Source organism: Leuciscus leuciscus (assembly GCF_965113295.1).
Source record: "Leuciscus leuciscus genome assembly, chromosome: 17".
Taxonomy (NCBI): Eukaryota; Metazoa; Chordata; class Actinopteri; order Cypriniformes; family Leuciscidae; genus Leuciscus; species Leuciscus leuciscus.
The window spans coordinates 17,996,408-18,024,185 of NC_138741.1; the positions used below are offsets into that span (position 1 = coordinate 17,996,408).

The window sequence follows — 27,778 nt, forward strand, 5'->3', positions numbered from 1 at the left end:
CTGAAATAGGTATATTACAAGTATTTGTACTCTTTACTCAGTACTTAGTTGAAGCACCTTTACAGCCTCAAGTCTTCTTGAGTATATCAAGTATGATGCGACAAGATTTGTACATCTGGATTTGGTGATTTTCTACTATTCTTCTCCTCAGATTATGTCAGGTTGGATGGGGACTGGGACAGGTTGGTCTGTGGACAGCCATTTTTCAGGTTTCTCCAGAGATGTGCAATTGGGTTCAAGTTCAGGCTCTGGCTGGGCCACTCAAGGACATTCACAGAGTTGTCCATAAGCCACTCTTGCATTGTAGGGTCATTGTCATGTTGGAAGGTGAACCTCCAATAGTCCGAGGTTATGAATGCTCTGGACCAGGTTTTCATTAAGGCTATCTCTACATTTTGCTGCAATGAGCTTTCATTCTACCCTGACGAGTCCCCCAGTCCCTGAAAAACACCCCCACAGCATGATGCTGGCACCACCCCACCTTACTGATGATGAGCAGAGTGTGGTTTCCTCCATACATGATGCTTGGAACGGAGGTTCATCAGACCAAAGAATCTTGTTTCTCACAGTCTGAGAGAGTCCTTTAGGTGCTTTTTTTGTTGTTGACAAATTCCAAGTGGGTTTTAATTTGTCTTCTCTGAGGAGAGACTTGAGTCTGGCAACTCTGCCATAAAGTCCAGATAATTGGAGTGTTGCAGTGATGTTTGTCCTTCAGTAAATTTCTCCCATCTCCATTATATGATCATGGAGCTCAACCAGGGTGACCATTACCTTCTTGGTCACCACTCTAGTCAAGGCCCTTCTCCACCGATTGCTCAGTTTGGCCAGGAAGCCAGCTCTAGGAAGAGTTCTGGTTGTTCCAAACTTTTTCCATTAAGGATTATGGAGATTACATTCTTCTGTGAACCTTCAATGCAGCAGAAATTTATTTTTAGTCTTCCCCAGATCTGTGTCCTCACACAATCCTGTGTCTGAGCTCTACAGGCAGTTTCATTTGACCTCATGGCTTGGTTTTTGCTCTGATATGCGTTTTCAGCTGTTAGACCTTTTATTGAGAGGTTTGTGCCTTTCCAAATCATACCCATTCAATTGAATTTGCATGTTTACTTCACTCGAAGTGTAGTAACATCTACAAGCGAAATTACAATGCTCCTGTCCCAGATTGATGTGAAAATTTTTAATTTAAAGTAGTTTAACAATGCTGCAACAACAAAACGTGAAAAAAATGAAGGCCTACGAATACTTTCGCAAGACACTATCACATATAGTATAGTATAATATAGTATGTATGGAAAGTTTTGTTCTACAATGTAAATTACACACACCATGTCAACAACACAAATTTTGAAGCTGTTATTTTTATTTTATAACTAAATGAGAATGTTTGGGTTGTGAGTTTGTGCAGTTAATGTTGTAGAACCAAACATATCAAGTATCGTCAAAATATGTTCACCACACAGACCTTATTTTACTCATAAATTGAAAACCCCATAAAACCCTATTGGAAAGTCTAGAGTGAACCAGTGGTGAATTAGTCTTCCGGGTTTTGACGTCATCCCTGCAGCACTGTAAAAGAAAAAATGGATAGATTGATTGAGCATTGTTACAGTGTTTGTCTTGTTGCAGACCGACTGTTTTGTACATTGTAAGGGGCTTTTTACACAGAAAGCTCTTTTTTTTGCATTTAAAAAAGCAAGACACAGGGCAGTGGAATTCTGTCGAGAGACAGAAAAGTTGTCAGTGTGAAAATTCGACACTAACCTGCTGTCAATGTGTGTAATGTGTGAAACCTAATAACGTGTACCAAAATCACAGCAAGTGTCAGGAAAAGGGTGTTATGATTTTTTTTGAAAGGAGAAGAGTGAGAGGTGAAGGGTTAAGATGAAATTAAAATGCCTTTTTGAGGGGTGTTTGGGCGGGGGCTGCAGATCTTCACCTCTGGCGGTTTCCATTGTCTATAATTTCAGCTGTCAATCCAGGTTAGATGGGACACTTTTACTTGTGTCTTTGACTGAAGAGAGTTTAGAAGAGAGAGAGGGAAAGTCAAGAGAGGACATGTCTGCTTTTCCCTCACTCATCTCCTGAAATCAGCAGGTGCATCTCTCTCCACTCTCCGTTATGACCCTGATAGGGGCATGGGGTCACCAGGGGTCAATCACTTGCTGATGATTTTCTTTCCGTCTTTTCCGCTGCAGTCAGCTAAACTGCACTGGTTATCTGCGCTCGCCCTGCTGCACGTGAATTCACCGGTCTGACCTTTTTAATTTCATCTGACATTTTTTATTATTCAATTTGCCCTGTATTCTCGCACGTCGCTAAGGTCCTGTTGCTTTGAAAAAAGTGAGATGAAATAGAATATAAAAATGTAGAGTTGCTTGATTGCATTAAATAAATTGAAGGATGGAGGTGTGGATGATAATTGACTATGAAGGGCAGAACTAAAGGTACAGTTAAAATGAGAGTGCCATAAATGAGGAATGATAAATTTAATCTCAGCCTGATTAAATAAGTGAAAAGAGGAACGTCTCTTTGGGGTCAACCATTGGGCAAACAGAAAGATTGCCTGACGGACTCGTCCTTTGCTCAGGTTGAATATTAATGTGAATATGTCTGTGTTAGAGAGAGAAAAAGAGGGAAAGAGCACCGATAAGACTTTGATAAAGATTCGTTTTCCCAGGGATTTAATTATGTTGCCTTTTAAATCGGAGCAGGACCGGAGGGCCAGATGCTCCCTGTCCTTGTTGTAAAACATTCTCAGTACTGTTTGACTTTAAAGTTCACCTGCTTTGACAAATCTAATTTGTAATTTAGAGACTTACAGCAAGTGTACTAGTGCAACATGCTTTTCATAGGCCTCCACAAAGGGTTAGTTCACCCAAAAATGAAAAATTTGTCATTAATAATTACTCACCCTCATGTCATTCCAAACCCATAAGACCTTCGTTCATTTTCGGAACACAAATTAAGATATTTTTATTGAAATCAAGAGGTTTCTGAACCAGCAATAGGCAGCATCGTCATTGCAAATTTCAAAGCCCAGAAAGGTAGTAAAGACATTGTTAAAATAGTCCATGTGACTACAGTGGTTCAACCTTAATGTTATGAAGTGACGAGAATACTTTTTGTGCACAAAAAAACAAGCAAAAATAAAGACTTTATTCAACAATTTCTTCCAATACTTTTGGTAATATAGTGTACATCCTTGCTGAATAAGTGCTCATTTCTTTAACTTTAATTTCCTGGCCCCAGGATTAGGATTAGAGTTAGTTTGACAGCTGCCTAGCGTGGTTCCTGTAAGTTTCCATGTGTCCAGAAACAGCCACAGACATGAATCTCTCTGATAGGAGTTTACGAAGTAAAAAATTACCCTATCCTTTTGATGAGAAATGTATTGATTGCTTGGTTAGGTTAGCATAGGTGTTTTAGCTGCGGTGCTTATGAACAAGACACAGGTTCAGGTCAAGGTTCAGTAATTTCAAATAAAGCAAAAATGTTGGAATTATAAATACATACAGTTCTGCTCATAAGTTTGCAGGCCCCTTGCAGAACTGGTTGGTCTAAACTTTTTGAATTAGATGATGGGGGTAAATTGTACACATTTTGTCTTCTTGGAAACGTAAATATATCATGTTCTAAAGGGCAGTGCTAAATGGGAAAAAAAAGATCTTTAAACAAATTAGAAATTGTACAACCCACGGCTCGTAATGCATTGTGTTGCCATCTTGAGCATCAGTAAATGTTTTCACCTTAACCTAATAGTTGTTTTGAGTCCCTCAATTGATCTCAGTGTGAGAAGAGGTATCTCAAAATCATACAGTCACTGTTGAAAATGGTTTAAATGTGCAGAAGATGCTAGAAAACCAAAGAATGTGAGGAAACTTGAGGATTTTCTGGATAACAGTGCTCGGTTTAGAGAACTGCAGAACTGCTTTTTTTTTCTTTAATACATGTTCTACATATTAAATATGATCTCTTTATTTACAGACCTCTTATGGACACTAGTTTTTTGACAAGCTTTTAAGATTTTAGGTCTAGGTTAACACATACACATGCACGCACACATTGTGTTTTCATTTTTTCTGGGGACTTTCCATAGACATAATGATTTTTAAACTGTACAAACTGTATATTAAATCCCCTTACACTAACCCTACCCCTAAACCTACCAAGCACACAGAAAACTTTCTGCATTTTTAAATGTTCAAACAAGCCACTAAATGCTGCCCAGGGAAGGGGAAATAGATTATTTTTATTTGTTTTTTATTTTTTATATACGGGTTGGCTCTCTCATACATTCACACTATTGACATAGAAGAGGCCTGTCACAGACAGATGATGCACTTGTCAGATTTCTCAAAGGATAACTCAAGTGTTTTTCAAAAGCATTTACACATTTCTCTCCTTCCTCTATTTAAGAGAGCTGGCCGGTCTCAATGAGAGAAGGAGAACCAGAAATACGAATGCAGATTTAATCTCATGCCCTGGACAAAAACTACCCCTCTCTCCACAAACTAACATCCTCTGCTACACACACCTGAAACAAGTGAAACAATCACTAAGAACTCTCAGACAGCTAATTAAACAATCAATCACAATTTCTCAAAAAAGCCAATTCAAAAACACTCGACAATGAGAAGTCCCTAAAGCTGCGATTCAGTGTGTGGCGTAGAAAGGGTTGTGTTCGTCCCACTGGCTGACCTCTCTTTTATTCTTCCCCAGATCAGTAAATACTGCTTCTTAATTTGCTCGCGCATGGCACAATAAAAGCCCATTAACTCATGCAAATGTGTGGCCACTTCAGCAGCTTGCCACGGCCGGCTGGCGCTGCTGTGTTCACGATACTGTGGCATCTGCAGCGCGGCACTCTGGGACGTGGCCGCTGACACCGTGAACGAGCGCACAGGGAGCGCTGTGTCTCCGGTGAGTGCCAGGAAGGCAGTGTGCGCTGTGTTTTGATAAGCAGTCTTGCTAATTTGCCATTCAGGTCATTCGCATGTCTTAATTTAGGTGGAACAATGAGACCAATTGTCTCTTTTTTGTTTCACGTGAAGTGCTTCGCCGGCCTGTCTAGCGAATCGCAGCCTTGCGTCGCCCTGATGTCAAAAGTAAAGATGCAATTCTGTCTCATTCTCAAGCTTATCTTGGCCAATTTGAAACAGGGTCATCAAAAATGAGCCTTCCGTCTGACTGTCCATCTTAAAGTGTGAATTGAAGCTTCTTCCCTCTGTGGAGAAATTGGGTTTCTGTCGGGGAGAGAGAAAGAGCTGACTCGTTCTAAAAGCTGGTGAGAAGATGAAAGAATCCTCTTATGTCAGTAAACTTGTTAAGAGGCTGTGCTGGGGACAGCGTTTTCCCAACATTTTTCTTTTTTTTTTTGGTTTAGCGTTATTTCATATTTGTGGTAAATTTTATTTATTTATTTAGGAAAGTGGCAGAATTTTTTGCCCTTCTCTCTTTCTCTTTCTCCCTCTCCCCCTCTGTTAGCCCAGGCCTCGAGATAAGACTTGGCATGCTCAGCGCTAACCCTGTGACACAGACAGAAAGCAGAGATGCTGCTCTTCCTTCAATATGACATTAGATAAATTTTTTTCTGCAACCTTTAGCCATCCAAACAGGTCACACGGATGGATAGACGGCTGGACCAGGAATATTTGAAAGTTATGTTTGGTCGCAGTCAAACTCCATGTTTCTGCTGAAGCAGTCGGTGCACATGCTCCACACTGCTTCGCTCATATGGGTGTCGCAGATTCGTATCCGGCATTCCCTGATATCATTTCCATGTCTTTTTAGTTTTTACACAATTATTTTCTGTGATTCTCCACTATCACTCATTAGCCATGTTTCCATCCACCTATTTTTATGCAAATTTTGGGATTTCGTTTAAAAAAATCGCTGGATGGAAACGCCAAGATGTGCATAAATTCAAAAAAATGTCATAAGAAGACATGCACATAAACTATGATGGAAACACATTTACTGAATAAATCCTTCAATACTCTACAAAAAACCTCACATGAATGTGATTGAGTATGTGATTGGATCAGTTTCATTGCACAGAATCTCAAATGTTGATTTGATCACTCTGAAATGCCTGAGCCAAGGTCTGTCATCAGAATTATTTGGTATGATGACCTCCCAGAAGTGTCTCACATGATTGCGTTCCCAAACCCCAGACATCCGAACTCAAGATAACATGACAGCGTTTATTGCATTTCATCTGCATGCTCTGAAGCTCAAGTCATTTATGATGGATGAAAAAAGAGCCACAGTGGGTTCCCTGATTGCTGCAACTTCCATTTTTATTACAGGAAATTTCCTAGGAAGTGACGATTTTGTTCCTTTAAACACATGGGATGGAAACGGTGCTTTATTTGCAAATCTTTTATATATTCCAATTCCAAGTTAAATTTGCAACTTTGGATGGAAACAGCTATTTACTGCTGGAAGTGTTTACTTTTTGATATACAGTATTAAGCTGCTTTAATTAACATCTGGGATATTTCATGCCATATTGTCATGTCTAGCTAAATTTTTTTATACTATTTAATCAAATAAATTTAAAATTAAACACTAATTCTAAGTGAATTTAGGAAAAACTAAATTAGAATGTACAGTATGAAATTAGCTAAAGATTACATGTGACAGTGTTGTTAAATTGAGTGTTTTTAAAAGATAAACTTTAATTGAGCATTATATATGTAAACATTTAGCAAATGAGTATGTTACGTTACATAAAAAAAAATCTCTAATATCAGCTGATAACTGATGTGGTACCAATATTTTATGCGTCTAGATAAAAGTGTGTGCTAAATGAATACATGTTATAATAATCTAGCAGTTGAAGTTGATAGTACACAAAATGAGACTGTTACTACAGTACCTAATAAATAGGCAAAAGCAGCTTGGTTTCTTGTGATTGTTTTTTGGGTAACATGTCCACCATCTGCTCCTGACTGGCATCTAATGTTTGTGTAGGAATGAATATACAAATCTTTTTGAATGCCATCTGTGTGAGAAAGAAAGAGTGTGCATGTTTGTGTCTTTGTGTCGTAGCCCACTGGTCCAGGGAGTTGTCACAGTGTGTGTGTGTGTGTGTGTGTGGAGGAGACAGAGGTGTGTTCACCTTGTTGAGACGTGCAGAGGTGTTCCACGCTGCGCTGACACCTGGCACAGAGCTCTGGCTCAAACCCAGACACACACCAGGAGCGAGTGTGTGTGTGTTTGAAGAAAACAGAGAGTGTGTGAGTGGTGTCATAGTCTGGTGTGTGTGCCAGCATGTTGTGTCAGTAAGCACCCTTGAGATGCATATGTTTATCTGCGTAGAGGATTCATCTTGTTTCATTCCCTTTAAGTTAATGTGTTTTTGCATGTGTTCAGAAGTGTATGAACTCAAATCGCTCCTCTTTTTTATTTTTTTGGGCCGAAGGTGCCAAAAACTAGTTACAGTCTGAAAACAATCCTTCCTATCTCAACAGCTCTCTGTGGTGATATGAAAGGCACAGTGCAGGGCTCTTGTTGCATATCTCCACTATTGTTCTGTCTGCCTTTCCTCTTTCTCACCGGCTCTCTCCCTGTTTAGACAGTCTCCTGTTTGAGTTCGATCAGATGTCGTTCTGCCTGGCGGAGCTGCACTTGTGGTCCTTCAGGAACAGCCTGCATGTCCCAGGTAATTAAAACACATTGAACGTCTCTCTTTCACACATTTTGTTGCCTCTCATGTCTGTTCCTGCTATCTCCCCTTTATTGTCTTCTTTTCTTCTCATTAAATGTGCCCGTTTGCCTCTCTCTGAATTTTTCTTCTGTAATAATGAATATTAGTTCTTTCAGAGCCAGTTAAACTGCTGTGTCATACACTTATGTAGGTTATTATTACACCAGAGCAGTTCGTTTTTTTATTATAGACGTTCTATGGCCTATAATTAAATTTATGGCATACATAATTTTAGCTTTTAAGAGGCAGTTTGTGATAATACTTCATAATGCACAACATTTCAATTTGTCATGACTGGTTTTTATTGGTGCTTTATAGTAAAAACCCTCACATCCTCTGCTCCTGTTTTAACCTTTTTGAATGTTTGTTCCTTCTTCACCCTTTGGTTCTTCTCCTTGGGTATTCTGGTATACTGGAAGTGTGTGTAAGAGCAATGTGTATTTTGCTTTTTCTCACAGACTAGTCCAGTTATCAGTTATTTGGAAAATCCTGTGATAACATGTTGTCGCGGATTGTAAGCATGCATGTTTGTGTACATGCATTATATTGTGTTCTGCAATCTGTTTGCAAGTATTTGTATGTGATTGGAGCTCTATCGCTTTTAGCCAGCCCTCCTGACCCGTGCATGGAGTGAGAGAGAGAGAGAGAGAGAGCGAGCAAGGGAATGAAACGTGGCAAATCCGCCAGTGTGAATGAATGAAAACTTAGAAAATGCATGGATGGAAATGGTGTAGTCCATCTTTATTTGTAATACCATGTCAGAAGTACACAGTCTATGAAGAGTAAATCAACAGTAAATCCAATGCAGTCAAACATTATAGGTGCTCACATATTTGTCGTAATGTCGCCAACAAACCAGTGTTTCATTTTGTATTTGAATAGAACTCTGACCTGTTCTTCCCTCTTTTGATTTGCATTTTCACAGATACAGACATTGGCACATACCAACTCTATGAAAAAGGAGAACCAGGTATGCTGCATCTTGTGATTTTCTTAAATATATCATTCATTTACAATCCTTGTTTTTTCATAAAATTTGATCATAACCTTTTTGTGTCATTCAAAATTTTCAAAATAGTAAAAACAAATAACATGCAAGTATAAATAGCTATACAAAATAAGAACTTTTTGTTAATTCTTCCTGTCTGGACTACAGTATTCTGTAAATGTCTTTGAAGTTCACCGAATGACACTTCAGTGTATTTTCCTCGTGTTACTCAACACCAGATGCTCTCTCACACAACTCTCTAGATTTCCACAGAATTGTAACACCCGTCATTCACAAAGTTCTACAAATCTCCCTGCACCTTTTTAATATTTTTTTCTTAAATCAGTATTCAATTTGATTATACCTTACTTATTCAATTTTGAAAGATTTACCCCTAAAATTAGCTTAGAAAAAGCTGAAAAAAAGTCTGCTTCTCACGTGGGCCTGCTCACAGATGTTCTCTAAATGCTTCTGGGCAAATGAAGTGCCATCAGTTTTCTTTATTTTTTTTTATTTTTTTATGTGTCACAGATTAAACATTTAATAATCCAGACCCCTCATGAGAGGACACAGCCAGCTCTGAAATGTGAAAAGCGTATTGATTAAAACAATGACAAAACTAGTTTATTCATTTTTAATACTTCAGACTTGAGACTTGAAAGATTTTGTTTGTTCCAATGTTTTATATGATAACGTTTGAGAAAACACAAAGGCTTTGATGTTTAAAGACTTTTAGATGGTTGAAGTCTCAGAGAATTAAGAAGGGGGAATGTAATAATGCAGTGTTAGTTTATTTCACATGCCTGTTTATTAATAGAGATCAACATTTTTATGTTAAATTTGTAAAAACAGCATACAAACATAAGTCATTCTGCCATTTTTTTATTATTATGAAATCAATCTCAATCTCTGATGGTAATTTATTTAGATATTTTATCTCTCATCTCCCATTTATGATTCACACAAGGAATGAAACATGACTGAATTACTTTAATTATCTTTATTTAACCTACTGTGTATTATTTATACTTTATAGAGCAGGCTATAAATCCAATATTTTTTATAAATGGAGTTTCTGTCTGAATGTGGGACCTGCTGTTTCTCATGGCCTCCAGCAGAGGGCGAAGGAGACCCATGCTTCTGTGAGGAAGGGGGCTCTTCACCCCTCTATCCCGTAGCAGATGTGTGTGTCTGGGGCAAGCAGGGGCAGAATGGCAGAATCTGATTAGCAGCAGTAATCCTGAAGCTGTCCAGCAGGTCCAGGCCTCCAGCAGAGAGAGGCAGTGCTCCTGTAGAGCAAGGCAGGGAATGGGGCCGTCTGGTTGGGCCACTGAGGGCTAGAGATCTGGGACTCTAGGGTGAGATGGGGCTTAAGGTGTGGGGCTATAGCATAGAGAAGAGAGAGCATGCTGACAAAGCAGGAGTTTGGTCTTGCCTCAATCATTTCCGTCTGTCAGGATACCTGTCCCTCTGACTGTATGAGTCAGTGTTTTTCTCTTTCTGGCAAACACACACATTGGGATGAGACTACAACTTAGTGAACATATGCTGAGGAAGACATTTGAGGGAGTGTTTACGCATACATGGGTGTTGCTTAAACTATGGGCACTTTTATGTGGCAGGAATTTATTTGTATTAAAAAAAATTTTTTTTTGAAGGTTACATTAAAAATATCTTAAATGTCTTACCATTTCTTCATTTGTTTTGCTAATGTTCATATATTTTTAGTTACAGTTAAAAAAAATGTTTGTATATAAAGTATTTAAAAAAAGTATATCAAACGTTTGATCTTAAACAATGAAAGTTCACTGTAAAGCTATTAATTATTACATTTAAAAAAACTAGAATATTTTAAACAACGAGTGAAATATACAAACAATTTAAAAATGAATGAGTATGAAGATAATGAATATAATTAAAAAAAAAATTGACCATCACTTGTGAATTCCATCACACCCAACAGGTCTGCCACTAAAGTTTTATTTAAAAATGTTTTATTGCAACCAAGGACACAAAAGTGTCTGTCAAGATAAATATCAATTATGTTTAATAACGGTACTTTCATTATCCGTCATTTCCAGTAAAGGTAGTATTTTGTCAAATTAATCAAAAAGTGTGAAATTGTGATTTAATTGTGTGAAATTTAGTATTATATAAAAATGTGCATTCGAGGAAAAAGGTGTTTGCATTTTTGTAACAAAAATATTTGATTTAATAGTTGATTTGGAGTGTGGTGGGTACCATAGAAGTAAATACATAGATGCCTCATTAACGTCTGTTTCTCTGGGCCGCCATTGGAACAGTCAAAGCCGATCCATGAACAGTGTCTGCAACCATAGTTAGACGCATGTATGAATATCTATATCTGCAATAGAAAAACTAACACAATACAACAAGACGAAGACGTCAGCTAACACAACATTAAAAAGTTACCATAGTAAAAGTAAAAACATTCAAAAGTACCATAGTAAAAACCTGCAATATTGAGTTAATAAGTATAAAAACACAAACCAACACATGTTCACCTGTGAAAGGTTATCCCATTTCTTTGGGAATTTAAATCTCGTTGGTTTCACAACCAGAAACTGCGCAATGTTGTGGCATCATTGATTCTTATTGAGAGTGGCGACATGCTGACCGTTCCAAGATGCCAGGATGTGTCTGGAGTGTGGCATCTACATATACATATCTTTGGTGTAAATGACAGTGGAGAAAGTTAGTTCATGACTCTGAAAGTTAGTTCAAATGCATTTATTGTTGTATATTGTTAGTAGGTAGATTAAACTGGTTAGCATGTGAAAATAGTTTTAATTGAGTTTACTTTCTACAAAGGGCCAAAACACCCACATATGCACGTAAAACTCGCTTTCGCATTCTTTCGGAAGATAAAAAAAAAAAAAAAAGGTTCTTACAATGTTTTCTCCTTCTTTGTGCAGCCTCTCCTACAGATCAGCATTACTACAACGAGAAACAGCAGTTTGCAGACAGTAAGTAATCCATCATCAAACAATTAACCTTCATGTCATTGATCATATTAGCTCATTATTTAAGAACATTGGTTTGCATGTTTCTAAAGCAACACTCATCTGATTCCTAATTTAAACTGTGCTTCAGATGCCTGGAAAATGAAGTGCCCCATTAGAGCAAATCTGACAATTATTAAACATCACTCCATTATCCCTCCACTTCTTTAACCCTCATGAGCCTGATGCAACATTAATGAAGAAGAATGGAATGAAAAAAATGCTGCATAAGGCTATAAGTCAGGACGATGGATAATTTGATGATGTTTTATCAAGCTTTTGCACAATAGATGTATTTTTATGACAGTTCTACCGCCTTCATTAAGGTCTTCAGTGCAGCAGTCCCTTACTAAAAGTATTGTGTTGGTACCATGGTACAGTGATGGTATAATACATAGCACTGATTAATACCATTAATACCATAATACTGATAGTACTCATAGTATGGTATGTTCTCCAAAGTACTTTGAAGAATACAGTATGGTACCATGTCAAAAAACCTGGTAATATGGTATTTTTGGGTACTTTTTTTGTTGACAATGTTAAATGTTTTGCCTGGACCATTTCCATTTTTCCAGCTTCACATTTGACCATTGCACAAGTTACAGTGTTTCTTTTCTCCTTTTAGATTCTGTATTCATTTTAAGACAAGTACAGCCCGTTAATGTAGTTTATTATATGACTGACTCTCTAAATGATATGTCTTTTTCACATTAGTTATGATGTTGTCAGATGTTCACTTCCAGTATGGCCAGTGCCTTCCCACTGTGATGCCCAGTTACCTCCTACCCGCTCACCCTGCTGGTGGGGTAACTCCCGTCGCCCTCGAGAGAAACACAAACACCCTTATCAGGAGACACAGACCCGTCCCCCTCTCGCCCCCGTCCTGCTCATCTCCCATCCCCTCTCCTTCATTTGCATTCATTTATTTCTGCATCCTCTTACTCCTAAAAGACAGGAGACATGTCTTAATGGTGTAGAAATAATAATAATAATAATAATAAATAAAACAGATTGGATTTGATTGCGAAATCTTTACGAAAACAAATAACAGACCTCCTCCATTTCTGTTGGTCCCTGTCCCGGATGAACGTATTAATGCATAAATGCAAACGCACACTCACAGATTGAACTCAGCCGAGAATTCTATTAACGTTTCTTTCTCTTTTTTTCCCCCTTCGCTGGTTTGCTCCAGAGGGAAACAGGGACTGAGATCTAAGCGGAAATTTGGGGGGCTTTGTGAGCGGAACGAGGCATTTTGGAGTGGCGTATTTAATGTGTTTAATATGTTATGGTAACTTTGAGTTCTTCCCTCGGGTGACTGTGCTAACTCAGGGAGCGCTGATTGAATGAGACTGCGGCGTTACACTGAATTTAGCCTCTGTTGCGCTATTAGTTAATATTTCGCCTTTAAATCCCTTCTGTCTACAGCATTAGAGAAATAAAAATAGGTTTTTATCCGCACTTTGCATTGTAGATCAAAGGAAAACATTCATTTTGGAGTTTGATTGGAAAGAAACTCTTTGCAAAGAAAGACTTTTCTGTAAAAAGGAAAAAGAATTGCATAAAACTTGAATGCAAATGGGATGAGACTTTTTTTAGTTTTTAAAACTCACTTTAACATTTAATGAAATATTTGTAAAAAATATTTTACAAATATTCAAATACAAATGTGTATTTTAACAATAATAATACAATTATTAAAATATAAGTGTTAAAATATGAAAATCCACCAAACAAATATGAATAATTACTTATCATATATTAATATTAATTATACCTTTCTTAACTTTTTAACAATGATTTTATTTAATAAAAAAAATTAAAACTTTATTCTCCTGTCCCATGTTTGCAATTGTTTGTACCCAAATCATCATCAGGATTGAAATGAGAGGATTTCATTCTTGAGCTGTCAGCTCAGATTCATTTGTAGGGTGACCTCAGGTGGAGCTGTATTTCAGGGTCAATCCTCTTCGCCCTTAAAAAACCCACAAACACAAAAACACATTCTTTTGGCTGTCTTTTATTGCTTCTTTTTTTGCCTCTGATGACGGTGCATTTCATACCTGTGTCCTCTCTTTCTGTCACTCAGGTCGGGGTTACCCATGGTTCCTTAGTAACCGTCGTCCGGAGAAGCTGCGTGATGCCCTAAAGGAACTAGAGGTATTTGTTTACATTTCCTGCAGTCCGATTAACAAATAGGAGCATTCTCTCTCTCTCTCTCTCCTTTCATAAGGAAAGAGAAAATCCCCCCGACCTCTCTCGCTTGCTCTCGCTCTCTCTCAGCACCTGTGTGGGTGCCTCTCTGTCATCGTGGGGGATATTTGAGGGGGATGATTGGGACTGTGAGCTGGCTCTCTCTCTCTGCCTCTGGCTCTCTCACACAAACCTAGCTTTGTTCAGTCCAACTCGGGCTCATTTTTGCTGCCTCTCCGTATCTGAAACTGGAAACATCCTTCTAAACCTGACCCTGAAAACAGGGTCTACTCATTCCTAGTACACATTCTCTGTCTCTCTTTCTCTCAGGAGCTGCTGCAGTCATGCCCGGTCATGAGTGTCAGATGGAGAAGCAAGCAGTGCTTTCAGGTACCTTACCCAGCATGCACCAGTACCCAGCAGGCATCAGGCCTTCTTGGCATGAGTTGGCTCATGTAGCAGAGGTCAGGCAATGAGCATATGCAGACTGTTTGTGTCAAATACTCTTGGGGAATTTATCTCTGGGATCAAAAAGATTCCCTTCTCAAACACATCACTGTAACCCAGCGGTTTTCCGTTCAATGCGGACTCTTCAGCCACATGTGCACACATTTTTCGCACCTAAAGTGCTTGATTTACGCCGTTTTAAAAGGTCAGGGAGATCAAACGTTGTTCGACTTTTTATTTATTTCTTATTTTTTTGGTGGTCAGAGATGGTTTTTCCTGCCCAACAGCAGGGTCTGATTGGACGCTGTGACCTTTATCCACTGTTCACATTCTATAGAGATGAAATTCTACCTTATTCCAGACAGAATGTTATCAGGCAGAGATTTTTAAAGGGATAGTTCACCTAAAAAAATTCTGTCATCATTTACAGTACTTGATCCCATTTCATTTCAATCTAAAAGAAGATATTTTGTATCAGCTGTTTTTGTCCATATTATGAAAGTATTATGAAAGTTAATGGGACCCAACATTTCAAGCTCCAAAAAGAACAAAAAGGTGGCTTAAAAGAAGTGCTTTAGATCATTTAAAAATGTATTTGGTTAATCACGATTAAGTACACCTAACATTTGAAATTTGTAATCATAAATATATTTCACATTGAATCTTCAAATGAATGTGGAAACAACATAAAGAGAGTATTTAAAATATTAACATCTTTTCACATTTATTTTCCCTCTATTCATTTTGTTATTGTTGTTATTATTAATATTATTTATGGAGATAAATTGCAATTATAGCCATTCAGCATTAGAGTGTAATTAAAAACCAGGCCAACAACTCTTAAATGAAAATGGGGGGAACTTTTAGAAAAATGGGGGGAAAATACATTAGCATTGCTGCTTCTGTTATTGAAAAAACAAATATTGTTTTAAATATTTTTAACATTTTAAACAGCAAATATTAATTTCAGAAATTATAAAGTTATATTTCCCAACCTTACTTTGGTGGTTTCATCCAACTTTTCTGAAGCCATGCGATCATACTGCATATGACATTGATGAACGTATTTAAGCCTTTATTCACTCTCAAATCAAAGCATTGATCAACACATACATATACAGACTACATCAATAATGGCGTCACAAACCTCAAACGCCCAACTAATGTCAAACCTCATTGGTTCTCAAATGGCCAAACGTCATGATGTTTGAGGTTTGTGTCACCATATTTGATGTAGTCTTTGTATGCATGCATTGAACAGTGTTTTGATTTGGAGCTTGACCAAAACAGCTGAAACTTCCTTCAAAATATTGTCTTTTGTGCTCTACATAGTAAAAAAGAAAGGTTTGGAATGACACAAGGATGAATAAATGATGACAGAATATTTATTTGTCCGTGTGAACAATTCCTTTAAATGTATTCTTGTTGTACTCTGAAGATTTACAATCATAAAGTCCCATTCAGTGTGAATGTGTTATTGTTCGTTACTGTGTGTGTAGATGCTGTTGAGATCAGGTGTGTTGGTGACCCTTATCCTGGGTGGAGCTCAGGTTGAACGAGTGGCCATTGACAGAACGCTGGTGGGGCGACTACCTGCTGACACCATCAGTGACGGTGAGTAAACGCGTACTCACACGCTACCCTTCCTCTCTTCTTTTTTCTTGTCTCTCCCTCTCTCTTTGCAGTTTCACTCACTGCTCATTTTCCCAGCATGGGCCTGGGCGGCACGCACACCCACAGGTCAGGAACGGCAGTCCCTTCTGTTTCTCCTTCTTCCGTTACTCCCAGAGGAAGTTCGAAAAGCACGGACACACGCGCACACACACACATACATGTCGAGGTTCCTCCTGAATCTCTGGGGAATCTGCCATGGCTCCCTGTCTTATTTCTGGTTTGTGAAATTGGACACTCTCCCAAATCTGCTAATTATTTTCTCATATCATTTATTGTTTAGAGCTTATATGGCTAAAGCTCTCTGTGCCAGGTCTCTAGATACCTGACGAACCTCTCTCTCTCTATCTCTCTCCCTCTGTCAGCCCACCCCTTCCTTTTTCCTAGTAGCCCCCCATAGAGTGCCATTCAGGCCCCCAGAGCCCCTAATTACCAGAGTAATTATGTGTGTGTGTCTGAGAAAGAGAGAGTGTAAGGGTGGGGGTGCCAGGAAGGCTTCTGCATCTGTCACTTATTCAGTTAGTTTCACACACGCAGTCAGACCTGTTCTGGCCTTGATTACTTGTTACTTTGTGAGCGCTGTAGTAAAAAGAGAGAGATCGAAAACTTTGATTAGCCTGTGATTGTGAAAAACACACTTTTTAAACCCAAAATCATCTGTAATGCATCTATAGCTGTTTCATTAGTACAGTCACAGGTTAAGAAGATTTTTAAGACTTATATGGACAGCCAAACAATGATATGAGAGGCATTTGGGAATATTTTATATTTGTAGGAACAGTAATCTTAGGTAAAAACAGCTTAGTATTATTGAGTCCATTAGTGATTGCTAAAACGTAATGAACTACAATTTAAATATCCACCATTATTGGATATCATTTTTTCTAGAAATAAATTTCTCTGCTGGTAAGAGTTTCAGACAGTGATGTAAACATGTTTTAAATGAATGGAGTATTAACTAACTAAGCAGATTTAGGGGAATTTATTGATTTATTCTGCTAACCCGCTGTTCATATGTTCCAAAACCTGTTTACTAGCCCCTGGACACAAATTTGGATTTTTTTTGGAAGGATTATCATGGAATCTTCCCATTAATTTGGACATGATTACTGAATACTAATGCATGTGTATTTTCTCTGAAATTTTTGTAATCTTTTAAAAGCATGTTGAGTATTCCATGTTTTTCTTTTTTCTTTTTTCTTTTCCAAAGGGATAATGTCATTTAATTTGGTAGAGTGTATCATTTACATTTTAGAATTTCCAAACCACTCTTGAGCCTCTCAAAGTACGTGGCTAAGCTAAAAACGTTGGTTTAAGCAAAAACGATTCCTTCAAATTCCATCCTTCAATAAACACACAATACATCAGCATTTTAAGTTAGATGTGGATGTTTTCTTTGTCATTAAAGACTTGCTAAAGTGAAACTTAAAATTACGCTTAAAAATACTGCATTCAACACACTATTCCTTTGAAATTAGCACCCTGTTTTATGCCTGAATGTGAGATGATTCATAATTACTGCAGAAGCGCTGATATTCCGTCTCTAATTGCTGTTCAGGTTGGAAATTCCAGCCCTGAATATCATCCTCAACTAAACCTGCTTCTCTGAATGGGTTGTATTAATTTTTTTGCCGTTTAATTGGTTTCATAAACAGATTAATTTTTTAGGAAGGGAAGGTTAATTGCTAATCACAGTGTGGAGAGCTTGTCAACATTTTCACTGCAAATGTCTCTCTTTAACATGAAAGCTGCATACCCTACAGGCTTTACAGTGTCTCTTCTTCTCTCTCTCTCTCTCTCCCCTGTGACTCTTAAACTACTACTCTGACTCACTTATGAAAATTATTCATTATGTGCATTTCTGTGTGTGTGGGTCAGATTTTACTTACATTGTAAGGACCAAATATCCCCACAAGCATTGTAAAACCTGAAATCACCTGCATTGCTTGAACCAGCCAATAGTCAAATGTCAAACTTCCATTTGGGAAATTTGGATAAATCGTCCTTTGGAAAAATGATCTGTAACTGAAATAAATAATGGTTTTTTTTAGGCTATGAACAGTGCAAAAAGCTTTTCTGTTTGGGGTAGTTTAGGTCAATCTGTAGTGATTATAATGAGCATTATATTTGAACAATAGAAGTATATAGTATGTCCTCATTTAGATAGCAAAGTAAATGTGTGTGCACGCTATGTCTTCTCACAAGGTCATATGAGTTTTGACCTTTGACCTTGCTCTGTGGTTTTCAGCGGTGATTGGCGATCGCTTCCTGCTGTTCTCGCTGATGGAGAGGAGTCAGGTGTGTCAGGTTTACTTGAACAGGAAGAACCAGAGCTCACCTGAACCAGCACGACACATGGAGAAACTCACAGCTGCGGAGATTAAGGTAACACACACACACACCTTTTACACACACATCTATTGAACACTCGCCCAAAGACATACACTCACGCACACATACACACACTCTTCAATACACACACATTAGCACATTTTAGGAGGAAAGGCAGCACAGCCTCTCCTGCTTTCAATTAAAACGCTTTAATGAGGCTGGTCTGGCTCTTTCCACAGGGCTTTTAACTCTAATAATTGCCTGGCTTTACTTGCTTTCTTTTACCGCTGGGACAGGTAACACTGTGATTACTGGAGCTCTTTTCTAATGCACACCTTTGGGGAACATCACGTCCAAACACACAGCACTTCTCTCTTTATAGAGATATCACATCATTTATGACAGTACATGTGTATATGCCTGAGAAATGTTCTTCCCTCTATCTCTACATTTTTTTCTGTAATTTAACAAAAAATAAATAAAGCTCTTTTTTTTTTTATAAAAAAGGAAAGATAGTTTCAGATCATTGTGAATGTCCTCTAATAACTGTTTTTTTTTTTTTTTTACATACCGACATAAAGCAGTTTTTCAGTGTGCACTTTACACACTGTTTTCCCACATTGCTAGTACCTGAATAGGAAGAACCAAAATATTTTTTGTATTTTTATATAAATTAAATTTGGAATATTTACATTTGCATCTTTGCATTTTGCCAGATAATTTTGGCTAAAAAGATCAAATATAAATATTTTATTTTTGTATGAACCAATAATCAGGTAACAAGATGGGCAGGGTTAGACAATAGACAGGAGAGCACATGGCACAAGGAAACATACATGACAAGCCATGTGCTTACACCAAACATGACTAAAACACAAGTACGTGACCAGTGAAAAAAAATCACAAGCCGTGTGTGCACACAAAACATGAAAGCACTCAGTCGTGTGCTACACAGCACAAGCCAAAACATGACAAAAGCATGCAGCTGATGTAAACATGAACCGTGTGCTACACAACAACACACGCGGACAGAGGAGCGCACGGCCCGAGCAAATTCGAAACCGCACGCTCACACAACAATACAGAGTGCATGAGAACTAGTGAATACTCATTCCGTGCACTCGCAACAGACGACAAACACATGGAGCATGAATGTCCGAATCCCGACACAAAACGAAACCAAACTAGACCGAAGTGCCGGGATCAGAACACCACTCTCCGCACACAAAACAACTCGCATGGACCGAAGAGCGCACGGCTCGAGCACACTCGAATCCGCGCATTCACACTAGACAAGACAAGACAATACAGTAGCGTCAGGGCTCTGTCACAAAACCAAGAATAAACTAGACCGAAGTGACACAACCCTGACACTATCTATATTATAAAATGTGACCATTATTATCGTTTTGTAAAATTGGTCACAGCCATGTAGTTTGTCGCTAGCAGAGCAGTGGTGTAGAGGTTGGAGGGTGGGGTCAAGTCCATCTTCTCCTTTTCAGAGGAAATGAAGGTGATCACTCCATTCTTTATCCCTCATCCCATTCATTCTCTGGCTTTCCAAAGCAACTTGTCTAAAAATTCATAACGGTATTTAAGAAAAAAAAAAAATCTTTATTCGTCTTCTTTTTGAAAGCATTAACCTCATTTTAATGGGCCAGAGACCAAGTGTGCGGAGATCACAATTTGGATGGGTCTGATTATGGACTAAACACAATACATAAATACATCAGGCTCTTAACACCCTCCGCACCCGAACATTATCGCATTACTGGAGCGCTTTGTTGCGATGGCAGCCTGAGTATGAAAGCAATCTCTCCTGCGGTGTGGCTGGCTCCAGCAGCATGGCTCTGATAAGGGGGGACCGTACGCCCCCCACCCCCCACCCCCAAACCCTGTCCTCCCTCCCCGACACCACCCCCGCCCACCACATCCCCCATCCCAGCCCGGCCGGCCCCATCCACTGCCTGCTCCACTGGACTAAGCTTTGAGCCTAATCCTCCAGAAAGAGGGTCTGATTATTGCTGACCAGCAAGCACAGGCAAGATGGGGAATCAAGTTTTGGGGGAGGGCAGAAAGAGACAGAGAGAGATGAATGTTATTTTCCCACAGTCTGTATTGGTTTATTTTGTTTTTGTTTGTTTATTAATCTTATATAAATCATTTTCATGGTGGATGATACTTAACATGCACGATTAGTCTTTACAGGCGCAACGTGAAGGTCAAGGTTAAATGAAGAACAGTTTTTGTTGTCATGGGTAGACTGTAGTACATTTCTAGTCCTCCCTATTGTGCACAGATAGAGTTGTTGACATAAAGAGAGACTCAGTGTTTGCTCTCTTGATAAGGCCTTTCAGAATGAAGTATATGGAAATGACTGCTATTATGTTGCATGAATAGGCACTGACTCTATAAGAGCCATATCGTATTTTCATGCCATTTATTCGTACTATTGGCTGCATTGAGGGTCTGCTTTAAATCCTCGACCCAGAACTGCTGAAATAGCACATGATGAGCCGTTGCAGATATGAGATAGAGTTTAATGCAGCGGCATGAGACAGTGGCACAGTGTAGGAGAGAATATCGCTCCATACTGCACTTTTATTGCAGTCCCATAAACAGATAGTGGATTTAATGCCCTTTCAAAGGAACTAGTTATGAATACATCAATTATTATGTCTACATGGAGGCTAGACAGTCTTGAGTGATTAAAGCTTTTTGTGCATCAGCCAAACAGCAGGTGTGTCAATCAGGTGCGGCTCATTTTAATGAAATTTGGTAGTCAGACTTAGTCAGCAGCAAAACACTGGCCTTTGCTTCATTAGAAACCTGTAATTTTGGGTGGGTTTGGATTGATCTGTGCTGCATATTTGCTGATGTATCTTAGATTCTGAGGTATATTGAGTTTGTCGTTTGATTTCATTTGTTCAAAACTACGTCACTATGTAAGCCTACTGTAAAAGTTTAAATTCAGAGCTGTCAGGTTTGATTTGGTGGGAAATATTAGGCTTCTGTCATTTGTCATTGTGTGTTTCCCAAAGGAAAGACATGAGGTTCAAATATTATAGCGGCTGATATGCTACTTACTTGCTCAGATGACATGTTTTTCAGAGAGACTGATGTCTTATTGTAAGTGATCTTGGTGTATATGTTTTTTTGTGGAAGCTGATTTCCATATCTAAGTTAAAATAATTGAAAAAAATAATTTAATATAATTAAGTGTTCTTTTTTTTTAAATGTGAGAGACCGTAATAAAAACAACTATTATGTAGTAAGTACACTACGTACATAAAGCAAGTTTGTAAGTACATGTAGTTACTTAATATTACTCAGTACTTAAGTGTATAATTACAGTGTAACAAAGACACTTCAAAATAAAGTGTAACCGGTTTTTCCATTGGATTTTCCTTTTTTTTTTTTTATAATTTTTTTTTGTAATCTAGTTCATTCCTGCCACACTGTAGTTTATGAAAGTGAAAGCATCTAGAGATCTTATTAGCAATCATTCAAATATCTTGTTACCTTCAAACATCTCGCCAAGTGCAGAACAAATGCAACTAATTCAAATGAATCTAATAATAACCCCACCAAAAAATAACAATGCCCTGCTACCTGAAACAGCTCAGGCCACATTAATAAAGCAGCACGCAGCTGTAATGTGTTATGCAGAGGAGTTGAGGCAATGTTTTATAGATGTTTTGTGGTCTGATTCCTTTACGGTTGTTGTTCTTCCGCAGGTTTCAGTGGTGGACTTACCTGCCGGGGGACGCCGCGTGGAGCGCCACATGGGTCTGAACCGAACGCAGGATGTGGCCGTGTGCTGGTGGCCGCTCTGTAACGAGGATGTTAGGCCTTGGTCTCCCATCCCTAGTGCCGCGGACAGGGCCAACCTGGTGCTGCTCGCCTGCTCGGAGACCCCTGGGCTTATGGTGAGAAGACACTTACATGGCTTCAGGGTTGGCCTTTTATCCCTTTCTAAACTAATATTTTTTTGGTTAGAAATATGTGAGATAAATTATGTGAGAGTGAGATTTTGGAAAAACTCGAAGGTCAGATAAAAACCAGAGTGTAACCTCCTAAATAATATAAATACTTTTAATAATGCCCTCACAATATGCTCCATTGCTCAAGGTTTTGGAAAGATTCTCAATCCCTTTTTCACCCCAGTCTTTTTGTCCCGTTGTACATTTCTTTTTTCTCTTTTGTCATGCTTTACCAATCACCATTGTATTTCTCAATGAGGTGCTGTAACTCACAGACTGTTCACTTGAACTTTTTCTTTACGTGAACAGCCAACCTTTGACCTTCCTGTGTAGTTGACACACTTTCATTGTAGAATGTATTTTGCTCTCCAGTGAATGTGCAATTAGGCAACAGCTACACAATGAATGTTCTTGATTCAAATGATCTTGATTCAAAAAATATTAAGCGTATGAAATAGAATTGCACGCATTTATCTATCATCCTCATACAACTCATTTTATGCTTGCGTCACTCTGGATAGCATGTCTTGGACTTACTGATGTCTAGCAGTATCAAATACAGCTTCATGCACGTTTTCAGAATCAGTCATGATTTTATTCATTACTATATATATATATATATATATAATATATACATTTGTGAGTAATCCAAGTTTCATTATTTAATTAAAAAGTGACTCGTATTCCATGCAGTGATTAAAATACTTATAAAGCTTTTATTAGGCTACTGATATTGTCTCAAAAAGTACTAATTCTTTTTTTTGTGTAAAACTTTTTTAATGAGGAAAAAAAAGAATAGCTCTCAAGAACCACTTATAAGACTGTCCGTCCACTTCTCCATTTCTACTGTACATTCCTTATTTTTCCTGCCTCTCAGCGCTGCACCCCATTGAATGGCGATGATTCGAAAATCAGCAAGCAGTGCTTAAACTCACAACGTTGCTCTCTGGTTTTAAACATATGCAAAATCTTCACTCGCAGAGCAGGGAATGAGAGAGATGGAGCGGCGTTTCCAATTGCAAATGCACCAAATGAAAACAAACAAGGGGTGGAAAAATGCTAAATAAAAAATCGAGCGACGCTGGATTGCTCTGGTTGGAAATGAACCCTGGATTTATCCTGGGCCTTCACCTATTTATTTTCCTCTCTCTTTCTTTCTCTTTTCCCCTCTGTCTCTCTCTCTCTCTCTCTCTCTCTCTCTCTCTCATTTTTCTACGGTAAAAAAACATTAAAGTGTCTCTCGCCTTCATCGTTTCTAATTAAAGTGTTTGTTGTCATTTTCAGATCCGTGGTGTGAAATCAAGCTAGCAGTTTATGTAAGACGCGAGCGGTGAATCAAACGGTTCGCTCGGCGCACAGACACACACTTCAATCAATTCTGCCTCATATATATGTTCCCTTTGTTAAGTTTGCTATCTGCATGCTAAACCCATTTTCTGCTTAGTCTTCAGCATTTAAAAAGTACGCTTTCTTTCCCTATGTGGTCTTAATTCTTACCCCTCGCAGATAAGCACTGCCAAGAGACACACCGGGAAAAACACTCGTGCACACACACTTATTTATGCAAACGTTTAACATTTTTAATCAATTCCCCTGTTCCTGGAATTTAACGATTTTAATAAAAAGAATTTTTATAAATACACTTCACTTATTTTGCATGTTGAGGTGGTTGTTATGTTTTCAGTAAGCATTTGATATCTCTCTCTTTTTTCCTTTTTTGATAGTTGTTTTGCATATTAAGGTGGTTGTTGTTATGTTTTCCGTGCGCATTAGATGTTGTTGAATATCCTGTTATCTCTCTCAGAACACTTCTCTTCATTTGTTTGATCTGCATATTTACCAGGCGTCTGTACTCTATTTACAAATTGCCACATTTCTTATGTCTTCAACCAATTGCATATTATGCTTTTCACCCAATGTAGAATGATAGCAGAAAAGGATAGTTTTACAGTTTTAAGGCCTGTTTGAAAATGACTCCAGACATCACACATGAACCATGGAGTCAGTGACTTTTAGGGGGGTGTACTTTTTTTAAAGGAATTTCTTGAGGAAATTTTGTGGCCACAAATGGTTAAACTATCTTAAAATATATATATATATTTATTTATTTTTGGAGATAAAACCATGAAAAAGTAAGTATATGTTTTTATGTGTTTTGTTTGTTTTGTCAGTGTTCCATCTGATAATGATCCTAACAGAATTGCTCATAACAATTTCTTCAAAGCTTGGTAATACTTTTTAAGTACAGTAAAAACAGTAATATGGTGAATTATTGTTATTACAATTGAAAATAACTGTCTTCTATTTTAATATATTTTAAAATATAATTTACTCCTGTGATGACAAAGCTGAATTTTCAGCATCATTACTCCAGTCATCCTCAATCCACAAAGAAATCATTTTAATATGCTGATTTGCTGCTTTAGAAATATTTCTTAATTTTATCAATGTTGAAAACATTTGTGCTGTTTAATATTTTGTGAAAACAGTAAGACATTTTTCAGGATTATTTGGTGAATCGAAAGTTCAAAACAACAGCATTTATTTGAACTAGAAATCTTTTGTAACATTGTAAATGTCTTGAGTGTCATTGTTCTTGAATGTTCAGAATCCTTACTGAATTAAAATATTGCCAGTACTGACTCCAAACTTTTAAATGGTGAGCACACCTGTTTTGACACAGCCCCCTCTTTTACTTTTTACTTTTTGACTGAGCTATTTGTCCTTCTGCTGAATTTATTCCCCATATTTTTGGATTTGGATTTTATTTATTCCTTATTCAGTGACTATTTGATTCTAGAAGGCTCATGTGGAATGGTTTCAATATCTATCATTTTTCCGTGCATGGCTGCTGTTATGATTCCAGGGCATGTTATATATGAAGAGAAAAGGTCCGAGTGGAATGTGATTTCCCGGGTTAAATTCTTGGGCATGTGCAGGTGCAATAGAGCGAATGCTTCTGTGTTGATTTCATGCCACAGCGGCCTGACAAGCATCTGAGTAGCACACACACACACACTTACACACACCAGAAGAGCGGAGACTCAGCAGCAAGAACTTTCATAGATTGCCTTCATCATCATCTCCCTTTCTCTCTCTCTCTCTCTCACTGTCCCCCTCTCTCTCTCCCTCTCTCTCACTGTTTGCTCTCTGAGCTGGAAAATTGGCTCAAAGAGCTCTACTGCTGTGAACAAGGCCTGCTGCTCAGCTGGACCTCTTTGGGTTTATCTTTCAAGCTGCAAAAGAAAGTCCAGAGAAGAGAAGAAAAGAAAAGAATAGTTTTGACCAGTGACTGAAACCAATAACTAACAGAGACTCACTTACCACTGTTCTCTCTCTCTCTCTCTTTCTCTCTCTCCTTTGCACCGCACCCACCCAACCTCCCCAACCCACCAAGATGCCGTTTGTCTTTGTGAAATTGAATCTGTCATTGTTTCAGCAGCAGCTGTGGGATTTGCAATGTTTGTGTGTGTGTGTGTGTGTGTGTGTGTGTGTGTGTGTGTGTGTGTGTGTGTGTGAATGCAGGTCTTAAGAAGGATCACTCTGTGAAGATGTTAGAACCTTTGTGGCGGGTGGGAGAAAGACACTCAAAATGTCCCCCAGTGCTGAGGCAAACACACTGCCTCTCAACCGGCTCTCCTTTATTTCTTCACCTTTTTGTTTTTGTTTAGTGTTACCGTGGCAAAGAGCTTAGCGCTTTCTCTCTGTGGCTATCCGTTACTACTAAACCGGATAAACAAGTGTGAGGATTGTGCAATTTCTCGGTAGTTCCTGATGGCAGTTGTGGTCCACGATTTTACACGCACAACAAAGCACAACAGCATTCAAGGGTTATAGCGTTTAAATGTGTATTATTAGCCAGAAGAATATCTGTAGCACTACCTAGCATGGTATTAGCAAAGCATTAGCCTCACAAGGTCACATATTCTGGCCAGAGCAGTGAGCTGACCACCTTAAAATGGCCCAGAAAGGTGTTCAACCTAGCCCTAGCTAGGTTTTTACTAGCTTAGTGCTAGCGGGGTCAGAATTATCGTAGTATTAGCCAAAGCAGTTGGGGCGTTGGTCTTTTGCTAGCATGGTCAGTGGGGTGTTGGTTCTGAGCCCGGGCCCAGCTGTGGACAGGCCCAGAGTGGGGGCCTCTGTGGCTGGGGCAGGTGTGTCTCAGCGGGGCCTGGCTCTGTGGAGAACTGGCACTGTTCCGGATCTCCCCTCTGTGCTGTCAGCAACTCCTCTCCCGCCCTCTCACTAAACCCCTCTCACCCCCTGGGGTGCAGCGGGAGTTGGCCCAGGGGGGATTACAGCTAAAAAAAAGACAAAAAAACTCATCCCCTGCTTTCACAGAAACCATCGGCAACCCGCTTAACTCAGTCTCCTACGCTGGCGCGCACGCCACGGTTCTGTGCCAGCCCATCGCTCTCAGTCTCTCTCTCACCACACCATCTGCACCAGAAACACACATACTACAGGTAAACCCGAACTTCCTGCGTGCTGCTGTCTGATAGGACATTTTTTAAGCTGTTTGTGTGCACATTTTGAGGTAAAATCTCCAAACAAATTTGCTCAACATCTGTGTTGGGCCTGTGATTTCTACTGTCTCAGGGATGGAGGAGTCCATGCTGAATATTTACTTTTGCAAATGTTTTGCAAACTTCTGGCCTCCCTGTGTTTTTTTCAAGGCTGTCTGTGTCCTTCTTTTTTTTTTGTGCTTTTTTAATTGTAATGGGTTGTTACTTTTCGCGTTTATAAATTGGAAATATAATTTAATCACCCATTTTCTAAAAAAATTTATTCTTTAGAATCAAATGTGTAGGCAGTGCACATGCTTCGACACATTGAGCTGTCATGCTCAAAGCTTTTTTTAATATAATTGATTATTAATAAAATGTTAAGATGATTCATTCACCATTTCACTTTAATTACATATTATGCATAACTTTTCTAATACTTTTTTTGGGTGAAAGGCAAAGAGTTAACTTAACTTTGGAGTTAAGCTGCTCAAATTTGTGTCAAATTTGAATCTGACTCATTACCTGATTCCTTTACCTCTCTTCTCATTACTTTCTTTTCTTTTTCTCCTCATTATTTCCAATTCTTTTCTGAACTATACTACTACACACCATACATACAATTTTAATTTAGAAAAAAATATAGATTGTAATTTAAAGTTGCAGGTACAAGTATATGTATTTACAATGAATTTCTACATACATTGGTCTTAAAATCTTATCTGTCAAAAGTATGTGAACCCTTTTTTTCAGCAGGATTTACTTTCACCAACATTTCCTGTAATTGTAGATCAGGCATGCACAACCACTTTATAAAGAAATTCAAATAGTAAATCCAAGGGTTCATATACTTTTTCCTAAACAATACTTACATAACTATTAAATGAAATACTTAACTTTTGACTTTGTTTCTCTCTGTGTAG

The 27,778-nt window shown here is 38.5% G+C and overlaps 1 protein-coding gene across 4 annotated transcripts in view; it reads left to right on the top strand.

Annotated features, from left to right (window-relative positions):
* The window catches only part of wdpcp (WD repeat containing planar cell polarity effector), a 96,006-nt gene that overhangs the window by 44,497 nt on the left and 23,731 nt on the right, over window positions 1-27,778 (top strand). For 2 of the 4 annotated variants that reach the window (XM_082143087.1, XM_082143089.1), the window contains exons 2-9: window positions 7,584-7,666; window positions 8,637-8,681; window positions 11,636-11,686; window positions 13,815-13,885; window positions 14,249-14,308; window positions 15,865-15,979; window positions 18,285-18,421; window positions 22,105-22,296. In XM_082143087.1, coding sequence (XP_081999213.1) covers window positions 7,584-7,666; window positions 8,637-8,681; window positions 11,636-11,686; window positions 13,815-13,885; window positions 14,249-14,308; window positions 15,865-15,979; window positions 18,285-18,421; window positions 22,105-22,296 — 754 coding nt within the window. The other 2 variants (XM_082143088.1, XM_082143090.1) reach the window with 2 other exon arrangements.